This window comes from Patiria miniata, unplaced genomic scaffold (assembly GCF_015706575.1).
Source record: "Patiria miniata isolate m_02_andy unplaced genomic scaffold, ASM1570657v1 HiC_scaffold_7, whole genome shotgun sequence".
Classification (NCBI taxonomy): Eukaryota; Metazoa; Echinodermata; class Asteroidea; order Valvatida; family Asterinidae; genus Patiria; species Patiria miniata.
The window spans coordinates 28,929,635-28,947,246 of record NW_024037074.1 but is presented as its reverse complement, the minus strand read 5'-3'; the positions used below and the strand labels follow the sequence as shown (position 1 = coordinate 28,947,246).

General features: G+C 41.2%; 2 protein-coding genes across 3 annotated transcripts; both read right to left on the bottom strand.

Moving 5' to 3' along the window:
• Positions 1–3,281: 3,281 nt before the first annotated feature.
• LOC119745087 (complement C1q subcomponent subunit B-like) lies at positions 3,282–4,127 on the bottom strand. Its single transcript, XM_038221310.1, has one exon. The coding sequence runs from the start codon at positions 4,125–4,127 to the stop codon at positions 3,282–3,284; it is 846 nt and encodes a 281-aa protein (XP_038077238.1).
• Positions 4,128–10,970: 6,843 nt separating this feature from the next.
• On the bottom strand, positions 10,971–15,614 carry LOC119746431 (collagen alpha-1(X) chain-like). 2 transcript variants are annotated; one of them, XM_038223385.1, is made up of 2 exons: positions 15,495–15,614; positions 10,971–11,886 (listed from the first exon to the last, which is right to left on the bottom strand). In XM_038223385.1, the coding sequence occupies exon 2, from the start codon at positions 11,884–11,886 to the stop codon at positions 11,059–11,061; it is 828 nt and encodes a 275-aa protein (XP_038079313.1). In that variant the 5' UTR covers positions 15,495–15,614; the 3' UTR covers positions 10,971–11,058. The 2 variants fall into 2 exon arrangements, 1 of the variants encoding a protein (XP_038079313.1); XR_005273749.1 differs by lacking the exon at positions 10,971–11,886 and adding an exon at positions 12,225–12,287.
• Between the last annotated feature and the right edge of the window lie 1,998 nt (positions 15,615–17,612).

The following is a 17,612-nucleotide window of genomic DNA, read 5'->3' as shown; positions in this document are numbered from 1 at the left end:
TTGGGGGCAACAACTCAAGAAATACTACATGTATTCAATTAAAATTTCAAACACCATGCGTTGGAGATCTACAATCATGAGTATTAGTAAAACAAAATCTGGAAGTACGTGTAGTTATCACTTAAGTCTTTGGGAGTCGATTTACAGGTCTTGGGGTGCAGCCCTGTATTAAAATCCCCATAGACACCAATGCTAAATGCCCAAACTTCAAAATTCTTGTAAAAATACTCAGAACTCTCACAGGTATAGTTGCACAGAAAAAAAGGTAATCAACATGTCATCTGTTAATTTATTTTCATTTTTTTGTGGGTTGACCATTGACTTTTCTAGATATTCTCACCCAAAGAAGGCGACCCCTATTTTTTTCCCAAAGTGGAACAGTAGCCATCTTTGAAAAACGATCCCTCCACAACATGACACAATAGCGCCACTTTTGAGCCCAATTGCATCCAAAATGCTCAGAATTGGAAGCCCCAAGTCCAGGCCAGTGGGTTCATTACCTTATCTCTTCAAATCCCCAATTTTATGGCTCTCAGAACTCTCTAATAAAGAAACTTTTGAGGGTATAACTTTCTTTCATGTACTTGGCGGATGGGTTTATGCCTATTTACCGGTGTGCACCCTTTACCATCCTGCATGGGCGCGATTTTTTTTTTCCCAAACGTCATCCGCATAATTGGTGTACGGTGGGCGTTTTGGAATTTACTTTTCTAAAAACGTGAGAAGAAAATAAAGATTAGAAAAAAAAAATGAATTCGAACGTAATGAAATTCAGCTTTGTTTTGACGATGAACCCCCCTCCCCCCCCCCCACCGTTGAAAAAGGGCATTTGAATGGAAAAGGGCAGTCTTTACAAAATACTGGGGGGGGGGTTAAATACCCCCTCCCCCCCCCCCCCCCACACACACACACACATTAATCTGCAAAACGCAGCCTGTCCCCTTCAAACCCAAGCCAACCTGAACACCCTGCCCTTCACAGGCGGATGCAGAACAACACTGTCGGTGGGCTTCCGGTTGTGTTGGGGGAGAGGGGGGGGGAGGGGGCAGAAATGGGCCTGACATCCAGCATTTTTCATTTCTCATTTTGTTGTCTACATGTTTTAGCTTTTTTAAGAATCCGTGAGGTAAATGGGATAAGTAGACTACACCATTGTCTTAGTGCCATTCATTGTTCTTGATGAATTATTGAAAGATAAGTAACAATCGGCATCATATTTTGCTCCCCGCCCCTCATCTTCAATCCCTAACCCCCTCGACACCACTAATCGTTCATCCTCCACCCCATCCATCCTCAACCAATGTTAACGCGGCCTTTCATTAACACGATCGCCAAATCTAGATGTCAAAACAAACAAAAATGGACACAAATACAGGTAATTAACTGACTCTGTTTGCAATAATTTGTAATATCAAAGGGATTAGAATTCTTAACTATAATCACAGATTAAAGTACTTAATAAGAAATTATTGTGTTCGTAAGAGTCAGACTGGGATTTGCTCGTTCATTTCAACGACAAACGATTTTATTGACTGTTTTCAGTAAACGGTCAAAATTTCTCTGTAATGTTACTTTCCTGAGAGGAATTCGATGGAATGTATTACGAGTGGGACAAGGTTGTCCACATTGTTAAAAGCTAAATGTTCAATTAAAGTAATGTTCAAAATACAGTTTTTGAGTATTTATATTCGATGCTGATTACATGTTATTTGATTAATATCTGTGCTTCAATTGGTTTAGCTGCTTTACAGAGCACATCCTCAAATGTATAATTGGAAAAATGTTTTTTTAGAATCAAATATATGCTATAGAATCATAATTGCGTAATCTGCTGATATAGTGTCACATTATCAACTCAAATTACATTAAATCGTAAACAGTTTCATCATAGTGAAAGCTCTAAAACTCGACTTTTAACTTGAAACAAAAACTCAATTATACATGTATAACATGGGATACGAAATAAAGTGTTTAACAAAAGTTGAGAGTTCTCGGTCCACTGTGGCGCAATTTCAAACTCTTGTTTATTCAAGAAAAAACAATTTCCGAGGATAAATAAATGATATCACCAGACTTCATTTAATCTCTGACTGTATACGGTATGGGAAATGCAAATGAAAAAAAAAAAAAAACCACAACAACAGCAATATTTTTAATACATGCATTTGTTACTTGCCAGACAGACTATTGTAACAGTTTATGTTTTTTCATACGATTACCAGTTTAAGAAATAACAACATATATGCAGAAGGAAGGGTCGTTCGCCCGTACTTCAGGAACTACGTTGGCTCTCGGTTACGGTGCGGAATGAATTCAAGATTCTTCCAACTTATCCGCCATGGTGAGGCAGCGCTACGGTACTTCACAGAGTAAATATCAGTTCATGCGTTTAACATTCGCACTAAAAGCTGTAATAGGGTTCAGTTCAACCTTCCTAAAGTTCGTCCAAAGCCTGACAAGGCATACGGTGACCGTGCAGACTTCCACGTTATTTGAGCAAAAAATAAGGAATTTGGAGGTTTTTTTAATCGCAGCTAAAACCTTTTTTTTTTAAAGTCATAAATTTAACTTCTTTTCAATTAAATGTTTGATTATGCATTTTTGATGTCTTGTAAAGCGTTTTGATACTTTAATGTAAAATGCTTTGCATTTAGAACCAATTATCCTTCTTATTATCATAACATTGACATTTTTTTCTTTTAATTCATTGGTAACTGTTTAGGCAAAATGAAAAGCGAAACAAACAAGAGCAGAACTGCTCCTGTATATTTATGCGTTTTGATTTAATTTTATTTAATTAATTATTTATTTATTTGGAGAAAAGCTGTGACGGGGTTAAGTTCGACCACCCTAAAATGTGTCCAAAGCCTGGCAAGGCATACAGGGATTGTGCTTTTACCATGTATACATCTGTGAAACAGACTGTCAGCCGAAATGAGAAAGATTGGTGAATTTGGAATTTTCAATCACAGCTTCAAATGTTTCCTTCCAAAACAAGTATTATTTTAACCGATTTTTAATGATGTTTTTTTAAAGTAGTTTTGATGTCTTGTTAACCGTTTTGATATGTTAATGCTAAAGATGTATTACAATTTACTCATTTTTATCATAGCTTCTGATGGTACCAATAGGGAACATTTTGTCGTCAATTATTGTTTGTATTATGTCATTGAACATTATTTTTGTTAATTCGTTGGTTATTGTTTCGACAAAATGGAAAGCGAAGTTTTTTGGGTTGCAGCACTGCTCCTGTATAGTTATGCGAGCTGATTATTTATTAATTAATTAATCGACTCCGAGTAAAGGAGGACGCCGCTGAATGAGGTGTAGTGACTTGTGGATTGACTAAACGCCCTACCGTACATGGTAAGATACACCGTATCTCCACGCTGGAGAACCAGCACCGCGCTTCCAGACAACTGACCTCGTTGATTTGCTTGACCATAGGTGGTAATCACCCTGTGGTTGTTTTTAACGAGATGGATATTAAGGCTACCGCTGTTGCTATGCTTGAGAACAGAAAACGTAAATACGTAGGTGCCCGGCACACTACAGGTGAACGTACCGGTCTCGAGTTCGAAACTGGTACCCGGCAGAAGCGTCTCGGTCTGCTGGAAGGGCAAATGGGTGTCATAACTCGTAGATTCATCCGAGCTGCTCGTCCTCACCACGGTGAATGCTACCCGCTGGTTTGAATCGTCTGGTGTCTCCCCTGGTTCACCCTTCTGACCTTTGACACCAGTTTCTCCGATTCTTCCAACGATACCAGGTATACCTCTGGGACCTATCCTGCCAGGCAGACCAAGCCCATCATCACCTTTAGACCCAGTGTTCCCAGGTGCTCCCCGATCACCCATAGGTCCAATCTGTCCAATCTCACCTTTGTGTCCAGGCTCACCCTTGTCGCCCTTTGACCCCGGCTGACCGTAAGTCCCCATCGGCCCCACTTGTCCAGGCAGACCTGGTATGCCGGGTATTGCAGCAGGTCCCTGGCAGCACTGCTGACACACCTGAGACGCAGGATCATCACCGTCCGAGGGAACCGGCCCAGTAACGGAAGCTCGGAGCTTGACAGAGTTACCCAGAAGGAGGGCGATTGACAAAATGGTGGCCAAGCAGATCTTCATCTGTAAAGAAAACAACTGAGGGTCTATAAAACTAGAAATTAAAATCAATGAGAAACAAAAAGACATGTATGACTGCATAATATTGTTGAGGATTCATTATTCAGACAATGTGTTTAGCGTGATATCGCAGTGGCCAATCAAGGGGACAATGGGCTAACAATTTATGAAAAGGTGGGTTCTTATTAAATCGGTTATCGGTCACGATAGAATCAATTAAACATCACCACACCGACCTCGGTAGTTCGTTCTTCAAGACTTGAAGATCAGCTCCAAGAAGAGACCACAAGGAGTTCAGTGTGGACTGGGAAAAAAAACGAAAACCGGTAACGTTTACAGCTGAGTATTAAAAGGAATGCAATAAATTTATCATCGATTTGAATAAAATTGTGAGTTTTTTTTTTCATTTTGATAAATCCTCATTCGAAAACAGGAACATTATACACTAATAAATAACGGACAAATTATTATTTGACCGGTATTTTCCTGGCCGAATACGTCCAGAAAACGCAACATGCTTTAATGTTGCTTTGTTAAATTTCCTGGGAAACTGAATGCTCCATTGAATCAGCATTCAATTTATTCAAACGCATTTATTAGAACTTTTATTTAAATTCATTTTACCAAAAAAAGTATACCTTTTTTAGGCACTAGTAAGTCATTGAAATGTTTTTGAAAGCATAATTATGTGAGTTTTTAAACAGCAAATTGTTCAATCAAATGACTCTTCTTCCGTCCAATTGTACATCTTTGCTCGTTCATTATTTGAACACTTTCTTTCAAATACGCCTACAAACGGGCAAGCATTTTCAAAGCCAGTTGACTTAGCGAACGATCAAAATATTTAAGGGTATCTCCAATATACACGTTAAAAAGTAGGCAATTGACGTTACTTTGCATTGAATTTATTGTGCTTTGGATTTCAGTCCCGCTCGGGAATTCAACTTCATGCATACGTGTACAAAATGTTACACATTTTCAATAAAATCGGGCAGTTTAGCAAGATCAGTGGCGGATCCAGGGGTGCGGAGGGGCGCCCTCCCCTCCGGCAGTGACCGAAGCACATTTCCCCACAAATCCCTTTATTTTGCAGCGTTTTCCAGATTGATCTTTTTTTGGGGGGCCCCCAATCCCATTAAATTAACAACAGTATGATTTCACACCTCTTTTTATTTCTCCCCTCCCCCCCCCCTTTTTTTTTGCTAGTGGGGGGGGGGGGGGCAAGCGCCCCCTCTTGCCCCGGCCCCCGCGATGCCCATGAAAGCTGATGCTTCAAACTTGGAAGTCGGACACCTCAGCAGACGGCCCGAATAATTGTTACAAACATCAACTTCTTACAGGATTTCTAGAAATGAATCCAGCCAGATAAAACAATTTGATCTTGAATAAAACTGAGTGTGTAATAATGATCCGGTCCGTTTGTATTTGCGCCCTCTAGTCTCTTCTAACCAGTGACACTTTTATCGTGCAATGCTTGAAAGTATGAACATTCAGGCCTATATAGTGATCAAACCGGAATTGCGCACTGTGAACTAGTGAAATGACACAGTTTAAAAACAAAGTCCAAAAGGTATTGAGATTATCCCAATTTTCAGTATCACAACATAGGACAGGATGTTTGCGATGTCCCGATTTCCTTTATACGTTCTTCCGTGGCCAACTTCCGCATAACCTTTTATCCTGAATTGGTTACAGTGATTGCCGGAAAAAAGGTGAGCGCATCGCATTGGGATTGTATGTTTGATTCAGTAAACAGGGAAAAATAGCGAGAAAATAAAGGAGGTGATTGATCATACTGGTATTATGGGCGGTCGAGTTTCCACAAGATTTCTTTCTTTGAACACAAAAAGGTTAAAAATTTTCATCTGAATAATTGTGTAAGTGCGTGAACTTCAATAACAATAAGGAACTTGATGTAATACACTCTTGAAAAACCTACAGCCAGGTTTGACTCGAAAACTGGCGAATCTGAATAACAATAAAAACTATAAAACTTCCAGGAATTTATAGTGTTGTTTTTCACTATTCAGTATTTGGGTAATTATTGTGCGTCGAGAGTGCACTATGTAAGTAGTAGCAAGTGTTCAGACTAGAGCTAATTCAGCTGTATTCTATGCAACGTAATACCTGGTTATGATTCAAGCACCAATTTGCATGATAAGTTATCGAGTCACCGTATGGGAATGGGATCATCATGGTCGGACATATTTGCAGCGCACTGTTTTGGCTATACTGAGCACATTTGTGTCAATATCATATATATAAAAAAACATAATCCAAAAGTTAGCAGAATTATCGTAAAGATTGTTTCAAACACTCACCGTGCAATTCTTGTTCGATCATGCAAACAGTTCTCTCGGGTTGTCGCCTGAACGTGAGCACGAGCTGCGCTCGTTGTGAGGAGTGAGCCGGCAGCTTGTGCCTTAACTATTGACGTCGATTTCCCGAGCAGTGACTGAGGAACTTGCATGCCCGGTTTGTGATTGGCCCCCCTGCGCGCTGTCAATCACACATCACTGACTCGCTTCATATTGATGAGACGGACATGATGTCAGTGTTACATTGCTACACGTTAAACCTGAAGCTTGTATCACCGACACTCAAATAGACGCATCCAATTGGTGGAATGACTGTATGGATGTCGGCGATACAATCAAACACGTGGAATGTGATAGGCACCTGTCAATCACAGACCACTAACTTGTGGTCACCGACTTGCTGGCTGACTAACTCTGATTGGTGGATGGAATAATGACGTACATCGGCCATACGTGATTCAATCAGTGTTTGTTTTGCGCTTCGTGTTATTTAATGGAGCCACGCATTTGGTGGCTAGTATTTTGTAGTCAGGTTATGCAGTCTACATTTTCAAAACGAAGGCGTAATAATTTAGCTTGAAAAGAAAAAGTAATCAGAACTTCATTATATTGTGTGCATAATATCAGGTCCATGTACTGTTGCCGCCCTCTTACGGTGAAGTATACTTATTTTGCAGAGACCAGCCATTCCAAAAGGCAAATTAATTATAACCATTCATCTATCCCCATCCACTTGTCAAACGAGCGCTCTGCCATGCCAACTTCTCGGCATGCAATCCACCTGGAACATGCAGAACCCCCTCCCCGTTAATTGAGGCCTCCCACCTCCGCTTATTGAGCCCAACCTATACTAAAACCAAACACATAATTAGGCCGACCCCAATCTTGACCCTCGCCTGATATAACCTAATCCCAAGCCTCCCCCAACTGTTTGGATCCTACCATGTGCAACAAGCTTCTTTCCTAAGGAAACGCTAGCATTCAATAGCCTGATCTCCAAGCCAAGCACGAATTCCCATATCGAACCCCTGCCCCCACCAATACCTTCCCCCTCCTTACCGCCCTGGGCAGCCAAAGACGGATCCCGATCCAATGTGCTGAGGCGGAGAAGGGGGGGGGGGGGCTTATTTAATGCTAGAGTGCTGTTGTTCCCCGTTCTATTAATAGTTTCGTCGACAGGAAGAGGAAGAGTAAATCTATTTTTTACAACATTAACAGTCGTGTCGTGACATTTGTTTTCCGTTGGAAAACCTATCGAGTGAATCTGTTTTTAGTAATTCACTCATCAATTTTCTGCTGATGACAACTAACAGTTTTCCATGCTCAAATAGGCCGGCCTATAAGAATACCTACTGAGAGAATTTGAAAAGACGGTGGCCCATATTCTACCTAAAGTCCAAAATAATCACTAAGTGTGCCCCTGAGTGTGCCTGATTTCTAGCGGAACAATACTGCCCACAATTCCAAACAGTACCTGTTCTTTTACCTATCTCGCGTGTGTCGAGTGTCGAGTACCTAGTATTTTCGAGAGATATTACGCCGCGAAGTATTACTCATTGGCGTTTATTAAAGGGGCCTTAATTAAGACTCCTCATTTTCTGGAGGAAGCATTCAAAGAGTTAAGTGCCTCCCCCGAATCCCAGGCAGGCTTAGTGGTGAGGCACGCCCTCCCTAGCTTTCCGGGTCAGTACGCCACTGAGTTTGAAGAGACGTATCGTATCTATCTCAACACCCGGCCAGGACCATGATTTTGAATACGATTGGAACGTACAGCAATAACATTTTAACTGAAATAAATCTGCCATCGGATATTTAAAAATCACGTAGGGGTGTTGGGACAGCTATAACCAGGGGCAAAGAGGACAGGACGTCCATACTACGCCGTCTGGTCTGAGGAGCTGGCCGCCTGTTTAATGCCCAGATGCATGTTTACTAAATCGGGACTCAGACCTCACCGCTGCACTTTGCAACGATCCTGCCCCTAACATACCTGCCCGTAAGCTGACGTGGGTTCAACTTTCACCCTATCCAGCCTCTCTCACCAAGGCTTTGCCACAACACCCCATCTCACCCATCGTCCGACAATCTGGGGAACACAAACACCAAATTAATGTCTAACAACTATCAGACCCAACACGGACTAAACACCCTGCCCCTCAACGTCGGATTCAGAACCAAAGTCTTGATGTGCTTCCAGTTCTGTTAGGCTGAGAGTGGAGGGGAAGGGGGCAGGTAAAAGGGCCCGACACCTGGCAAGCTGGCCGTTACAGAATCGATAGGCGTGGGGGATGCGTTTCATTTTCCCCGCATTATTTTTCCTGACTACATTATAATGCTAGCATTTTGGGTGGCGTGGCTGGTTTATGCGTAAGGCGCTCGCCTCTCACCAAGGTGACTACGGTTTGAATCCTGGGCGCGGATCACATTTGTGAGTAGAGTTGTGCGTTGGCTCTCTCCTGTGCCAAGAGGGTTTTTCTCCGTGCCCTCCGGTGTTCCTCCCTCCGGCAAAATCAAACACTTTCGATCTCAGGCTGTGCTCCGTGGTCATATATGGGTCGATGTGGTCGGCAGCCATAGGCGCCTTTACGTGCCAGCGGCCCGACCACGTTGTAGCCGCGTCCTTCGCAATTCAGCATCCCAGCTGCGAGTAAGGATGATTACCCTCCCAAATTATTAATTATTATATTTCAAGGATCCGTGGGGGAAATGAAACTACACCACCGTCTTATTAATATTTACTGCTCTTGTTCAATTATTGAAAGATAAATAACTATTGGTATCAGTTTCGTTGCCCCCTCCATTTTCAACCCCTTACCCCTTCGACACACATCTGTACCGGGCCTTGAACACAAACCCAAAATTCAAGACGACAAAACAGCGAAATAACTATACAGAAATACAAAGTAATTCACTAAATTAGTCCAAATATTTTTAATATCAAATTGACTAGAATTTTTAATAATAATCACTGATTTAAGTACTTATTAGGACATTTGTTCACAAGAGTCAGATTGGTATTTGCTCGTTCATTTCGACGACAAACGATTTTTGTTACTTTTTTTTTAGTAAATATTCAAAATGTCTTTGCAATTCTACCATCTGGAGATTTCGATTTCAATCTTCCAGAGTGTATTACAAGGGGCATGAATGTCCCACATTATCAAAAAGTAGAGTTTTCAAAACCTTGTTTTTTAGAATTTATATTATATATCTTATCTTATGATATTACTAAATTATTTAAGCAGTTAAACAAAGAGATATTATGAATTGTAAATGCACTTGAAAATAAACAACACCTTTTGTACAATAACATAATCATTTGCAAGTCCAGAGGGCAGTGGCGTAGCCAAGGGGGGGGGGGGGGGCGACAGCGAAACCTTGTCTCCCCCAATCGCCCCCACTGAGATTTTGAGTTTCTAAAAAAAATATCATTAATCTACATGACGCCCCCCATGAAATGTTCCAGCCCCCCCAGCGCCCCACCCCCCCCCCATTGAAAAATTCCTGGCTACGCCACTGCGAGAGGGGTTCATTGCCTTATCTCTTCAAATCCCCGATTCTATGGCTCTGAACTCTCTAATATATAATATTTTGAGGGTTTAACTTTCTGTCATGCACTCGGCGGATGGGCTTAGGCCTATTTACCGGTGTGCACCCTTTACCATCCTGCATGGGCGCGATTTTTTTTTTCTCCCAAACGTCATCCGCATAATGGGTGTACGCTATGGCGTTTGGGAATTTACTAAAAACGTTACAAGAAAATATAAATTAGAAAAAAGAAATGAATTCGAACGTAATGAAATTCGGACTTTATTTCCCTTTAACAAAATATCCTCTGAAGCCTAAGGTTAGAAAAGAAAAACAATCGGGGACAAAACAACGGTAAATCGAACCTGCAACCTCGCAATGCAAAATCACAACCCTATCGACTGAGCTATCGCACTGCTCGCCAAAATGTGGGGGAAAATATAATTATATACCTGCGTACGTATCATAAAAGTATCGTAGATGACATCCAGCATTATTCATTTCTCATTTTGTTCTGTCTACATGTTTTAGCATTTTGAGAATCCGTGGGGTAGATGGGATAAGTAGACTACACCATCGTCTTAGTGCCATTCAATGTTCTTGATGAAGTAGCAATCGGCATCATATTTTGCTCCCCCGCCCCTCATCTTCAATCTCTAACCCCCTCGACACCACTAATCATTCATCCTCCACCCCATCAATCCTCAACCAATGTTAACCCGGCCTTTCATTTACACGATCCCCAAATCTAGAAGTCAAAACAAACAAAAATGGACAAAAACACAGGTAATTAACTGACTCTGTTTGCAATAATTTGTAATATCAAAGGGATTAAAATTGTTATCTATAATCACAGATTTAAGTACTTAATAAGACATTATTTTGTCCGTAAAAGTCAGACTGGGATTTGCTCGTTCATTTCAATGACAATATTTCTCTGTAATTTTACTTTTGTTGTTGTTTTTTTCATTTCTCTTTTAATTCATTGGTTACTGTTTTGGCAAAATGGAAAGCGAAACCAAACAAATGCAGCACTGCTCCTGTATATGTATGCGTTGTGATTTAATTGTATTTATTTTATTATATATTTATTCGGAAAAAAGGAGGAAGCCACTGAATGAGGTGTAGTGATAGGTGGAACCACTGTGAGCCCTACCGTACATGGTAAGATACACCGTGTCTCCTCGCTGCAGAACCATCGCCGCGCTACCAGAAAACTGACCACGTTGACCAGATGTACCATGGGTACTTATCACCTTGTCATTGTTTTTAACAAGATGGATGTAAAGGTAACCATTGTTATCATACTTAAGAACAGAAAATGTAAATACGTAGGTTCCCGGCACACTACAGGTGAACGTGCCGGTCTCGAGATCGAAGCTGGTACCCAGCAGAAGGGTCTCGGCCTGCTGGAAGGGCAAACGGGTGTCGTGACTCGTAGAGGCATCCGAGTGGCTCGTCCTCACCACGGTGAATGCCACCCGCTGTTTGGAGTCGTCTGGTGTCTCCCCTGGCTCACCCTTCTGACCTTTGACACCAGTTTCCCCAGTTCCTCCAACAAAACCAGGTAGCCCTCTCGGACCTATCTTGCCGGGCAGACCAATCCCATCATCGCCTTTAGACCCAGTGTTCCCAGGTGCTCCCCGCTCACCCATAGGTCCAATAGCGCCAAAATCAACTTGCTGACCTGCATCGCCCTTTGACCCCGGCTGACCGTACGGCCCCATCGGTCCTACTGGCCCAGGCAGACCTGGTATGCCGGGTATTGCAGCAGGTCCCTGGCAGCACTGCTGACACACCTGAGACGCAGGACCATCGCCATCCGAGGGAACCGGCCCAGTAACGGAAGCTCGGAGCTTGACAGAGTTACCCAGAAGGAGGGCGATTGACAGAATGGTGGCCACGCAGATCTTCATCTGAAAGGAAAACAATACAGGGCATAAATTACAAACAAAATCACTACATAAAATGAAGAATTTGTATACGAGACATAATTTGGAGGAATCATTATTCAGAGAGTGTGTCGGCAGTGGCCTATCCGAGAGCAAGGGGATAACATGTAAATGAAAAAGGTGGGTTCTTTTTAAATCCGTTGCCGTGGCAACTACGGGCAATCCACACTTGTTAGTATTATTGTTTTGCCCGCCGATAAAAGTTTGGAAAGGAGACCGAATTAAATCAGTTTTTAATGGGGACGGCGCGCCCTTTCCACGGTCATGATAGAATCAATTAAACATCACCACACCGACCTCGATGGTTCGGTCTTGAAGTCTTGAAGATCAGGTCCAAAAAGAGATCAAAAGGAGGTCACTGTAGGCTGAAAAATAATAAACAAAGAAAACTGGAAACGTTTATGCTTGAGTAAAGAAAGAAAAACTTTAATCATTGATTTTAATACAATTTTGAGGTTTTTTTTCACTTTGATCAATAATCATTCGAAACCAGGAACAATTATTCACAAATAAAAACAATGGTCAAAGATTATTTATATTTTCGTGACCGAATACGCCCAGAAAAAGCAACATGTTTTAATGACGCTTTGTGACATTTTTTCTCTGGAACCTGAATGCTCCCTGAAATCAACATTAAATTGATTCAAACGCTTTAATGAAAGCCTTTATTCAAATTCATTATACAATTTATTCAAATTCATTATACAAAAAAATCTGTGTATTTTTGATGCATTGATCATTGAATCATTTTTGAAAAGCATAATTATCTGAGTTTTTAAAACAGCATATTCTTCATTTAAATATGTTTTTCCCGTCCAATTTCACACCTTGCTCATTCAATGTGTGAACACTTTCTTTCAAATTCGCATACAAACCCGTTAGCATTATCAAACCCAATTGAATTTAGCGAACGATCAAATTATTTAAGGGTATCTCCACTATACGCATAAAAAAAGTAGGCAATTGACGTATTTGCATTGAATTTATTTTGCTTTGGATTTCAGTCCAGCTCGGGAATTCAACTTCATGCTTACGTTCACAAAGTCATACATGTTTAATAAAATTCGGCAGTTTAGACAGATCAGTGGTGGCTCTGGGGGTGCGTAAGGGGCGCCCTCCCCCGGCAGTGACCGAATATTTATCAAAAAAGGCAAATTTCGATTGAGAGAGCCCTTCCACCCTCACCCTTTCTCCCGGCACAAACTTCGCCCGGCAATAAACTCTCTGGATCCGCCCTTGAAAATATTATTTGGCAGTGTTAAAACAAATGATAAAATGACATGACTTTTGATAAAATTTCATGAAGCAATTTACACATTTTTGTTTTAATTGTCAGGGAAGGAAACATGACGGGAACATTGTTAGGTGGCTAGATTATAGAAAGAATGACATTTTGAGCACTCGCCCAAAATGAGGTTTATTGCGCAAAAAAAAATAATATTTTTTTTCATATTTAGACCATATTAACCAGATTGTTAATTGTTGTAATCACTCTGTGGAAATAAAAAGATAATTAAAAAGATACTCAAAATCAATCACATTTCTTTTGTTATTGCTAACACGATAAACGGTTAATCTTTTTCTAGTTTGCATGCATATCTCATTTTTAGTTCTTTTCGTTCTCTTATTTTTTGTTGGTTTGTTTTACGAAACTGATGGTATTTATGTAAACATGAAAACAAAAAAACCTCGTGCGTGTTTCGTCATTAACTAATATGAAGAACCTGGTGAAATTAGGACAAGAAATCTGGCGGTTTTTTAAAGGGAAGATGCAAAATCTAAATTGACGCTCGAATAATTTGTGCAAACCTCATCTTTTAAACATGATTTCTACAAATGTATCCAGCCATGGGCGTCGCCAGGATTTTGTGTGTGTAGAGGAGGACAAAGCACATTTTCCCCCAAATATCAATATATTTTCCGGATTGATAATTTTTTGAGGGTGTCCAGGGACATTTGCACCCCAACCAATTAAATTAACAACAATATGATCGCACCTCTTTCTTCTTTTTCTTGTTATCCCTTTTTTTCTCATTTTTTTTTTTTTTTTTTTTTTTTGCTTGTCCGGGGGGCAATTTAAACATGAATAAAATGTGTGTGATCATGATCCGATTTGTTCGCATTTGCGCCCTTAAGTCTATTCTGACAATTGACACTTTTATCCTGCAACGCTTGCAAGTAACGCGTAGACCTATCGTTGCAGACCAGTAATACATTGGAATGTAATACATTCCAATAGACCCACATACAAGTTTTATGTCCCCACTTCAGGAATTCAGGTAATAACTCTTTGAGGACTGTTCAAGACGTACATCAAATTAAAGATTATTTCATCATCCTTCATTTTTTGTTCAATTTTCTGGGGTTCAATCATCTAGGTGATCAAAGATGATCACCCCTAAAAGCAGGCCTGAAGCCAATCGCCATTTTGAAAATGGACGCCTACGCTCGACTGCAAAGTAGAGGCATTTTAGGGCCGAATCATCATCCACATTTCACAGAAATACGAGCTAGCAGTCCTCTGCACGGCTTCAAACCTTTTTTCTTCTTTTAAAAAAAAATCAAGTTCACGGCCTTCAAAATGCTCTAATTCTGAAGAATTTGAGGGCATGCAGTTCGTGATTTTGCCGGCGAAGGCAATTTCGGACTGATTTGCTGGCCTGCACCCATATACAGAAATGGTTTAAAGACACAGTTTAAAAAACACATTACGCAAAATGTATTGAGATTATCCGAATTTTCAATAACACAACATAGGACAGGATGTTTCAGATGTCACGATTTCCTTTAAACGTTTTTTCTTGGTCAACTTCCGCATAACCATTTATCCTGTATTAGCTAGAGTGATTTCCGTGGGAAAAAAGGTGAGCCCATCGCATCGGGATTTCAGGTTTGACAATAAACAGGGAAAACTAGCGAGAAAATAAAGGAGGTGATTGTCATACTGATATTATGGGCGGTCGAGCTTTCGCAAGATTTCTTTTGTTAAACACAAAAAGGTTTTATTTTATCATCTGAAAAAAATGGTGAAAGTGCATGAACTTCAATAACAATAAGAACATTGATGTAATACACTCTTGAAAAAGCTACAGCCATGTTTGACTGGAAAACCGGCGAATCTGAATGGCAATAAAAACTATAAAACTTCCAGGAATGTAAACTGTTTTTTTTTTCTTCACTATTCAGTATTTAGGGCAATTAAAATGCGTCGAGGGTGCACTATGTAAGTAGGAGCTGAAATATTGTCAGACAGGAATCCCGAACAAATAAAAACAAATCGTGACTATATACATGTATTTGCTCTTAGCTATATGTTGGTCTGAATCCGCATCAACTTTTCAGACTACAGCTTATTCAGCTGTAGTCTATGCAACATAATACCTGGTTATGATTCAAGCACCAATATCGCCTGATAAGTTATCGAATAACCGTATGGAAATGGAATCATCAGGGTTGGAAATATTTACAGCGCACTGTTTTGGCTATAAGCACATTGTGTCAATATCATATATCACAAAAGATCAATCCCAAAGTTTGCAGAATTATCGAAAAAGACTGTTTCAAACACTCACCGTGCAATTCTTGTTCGATCTTGCAAACAGTTCTCTCGGGTTGTAGTCTGAACGTGATGGACATGAGCTGCGGTCGTTGTGAGGAGTGAGCCGGCAGCTTGTGACTTAAATATTGACGTCGATTTCCCGAGCAGTGACTGAGGAACTTGCGAGCCCGTTTTGTGATTGGCCCCTTGTGCGCTGTCCATCATATATCACCGACTCGCTTCATATTGATGAGAGGGAAATGATGTCAATGTTACATTGCCACGTATTAAATCCAGAAACTTGTATCACCGACACTGAAATAGCCGCATCTAATTGGTGGAATGATGGTGGAATGTCGGTGACACATTCAAACACGTGAATTGTGATTGGCACCTGTCAATCACAGACCACTCACTTGTGGTCACCGACTTGTTGGGTGACTAACTATGATTGGTGGATAGAATAATGACGTACACCGGCCATACGTGATTCAATCAGTGTTTGTTTTGCGCTTCGTGTTATTTAATGGAGCCACGCATTTGGTGGCTAGTATTTTGTAGACAGGTTATGCAGTCTACATTTTTGATGAGATTTGACCCTCGCCTTATCAAACCTAATCCCAAACTTACCCCAACTGTTTGGATCCTACCATGTGCAACAAACTTCTTTTCTGAGGAAACGCCAGCCTTCAATAACCTGATATCCAAGCCAAGCTCGAATCCCCATATTGAGCCCCTGCCCCCGCCATCATTTCCCCCTCCTAACCACCCTGGTCAGCCAACGGCGGATCCCTAACCAATATGCTGAGGCGGAGAAGGGTGAAAACTGTACGATTTCCTCATACGCTCATATTTAATGCTAGAGTGCTGTTGTTCCCCTTTCTATTAATAGTTTCGTAGACAGGAAGAGGAAGAGTAAATCTATTTTTACAGCATAAACAGTCGTGTCATGACTTTGTTTTTCGTTGGGTATTACCTATCGAGTGCCACTGTTTTTAGTAATTCACTCATCAATTTTCTGCTTATGACAACCAACAGTTTTCCCCGCTAAAATAGGCCGGCCTATAAGAATACCTACTGAGAGAATTTGAAAAGACGGTGGCCCTTATTCTACCGAAATTCAAAAATAATCACTAAGTGTGCCCCTGAGTGTGCTTGAATTCTAGCGGAAACAATACTGCCCACAATTCCAAACAGTACCTATTCTTATACCTTTCTAGGGTGTGTCGTTTTTAAACTTAGTACTTTCGAGAGATATTACGCTGCAAAGTATTACACATTGGCGTGGTTCAATAAAGGGACCTTAATTAAGACTCCTCATTTTCCGTAGGAAGCATTCAAAGAGTTAAGCGCCTCCCCCGAATCCCAGGAAGGCTGAGTGGTGAGGCACGCCCTCCCTAGCTTTCCGGGTTACTCCACTGAGTTTGAAGTGACGTATCGTTTCTCATCATGCGGACGGGACCATGATTTTGACGACGATGGGAACGTACAGCAATGATATTTTTACTGAAATAAATCTGCCATAGGATATTTGAAAATCACGGGGGGGGGGATTTAGATTTGAGGCTTTGCATGGTGGGTGACGGTATCGTTTCGGTTTGCGGTAACACCATGTGGTAATAACTACTGCTTAGAAGATATTAGTTCTGAAAAGAACTTGTCCTGCTTATTATCAACTTTGCTAAGTAGTTTATGTTCTGATACGAACAGTCCTGCGGGGGGGGGGGGTGTTGGGACAGCTATAACCAGGGGCAAAGAGGACAGGACGTCCGTACTACGCCGTCTGGCATGAGGAGCTGGTCGCCTGTTTAATGCGCAGACCATTTTTTTTTTACTAAATCGGGCACTCTGACCTCACCGCTACACTTGGCAACGACCCTGCCCCTAACATACCTGCCCGTAAGCTGACGTGGGTTCAACCTTCACTCTATCTAGCCTCTCTCACCAAGGCTTTGCCACCCCACATCCCCCCCCCCCATCTCACCCATCTACCATCAATCTGCGGACGCAACCACTTAATTAATGTTTTACGACCTTCAGACCCAAACGGCCTAAACACCCTGGCCCTTCACGGCGGATACAGAACCAAATTGTCCATGTGCTTCCAGTTATGTTAGGCGGTGAGTGGAGGCGAAGGAGAGCAGGTAAAAAG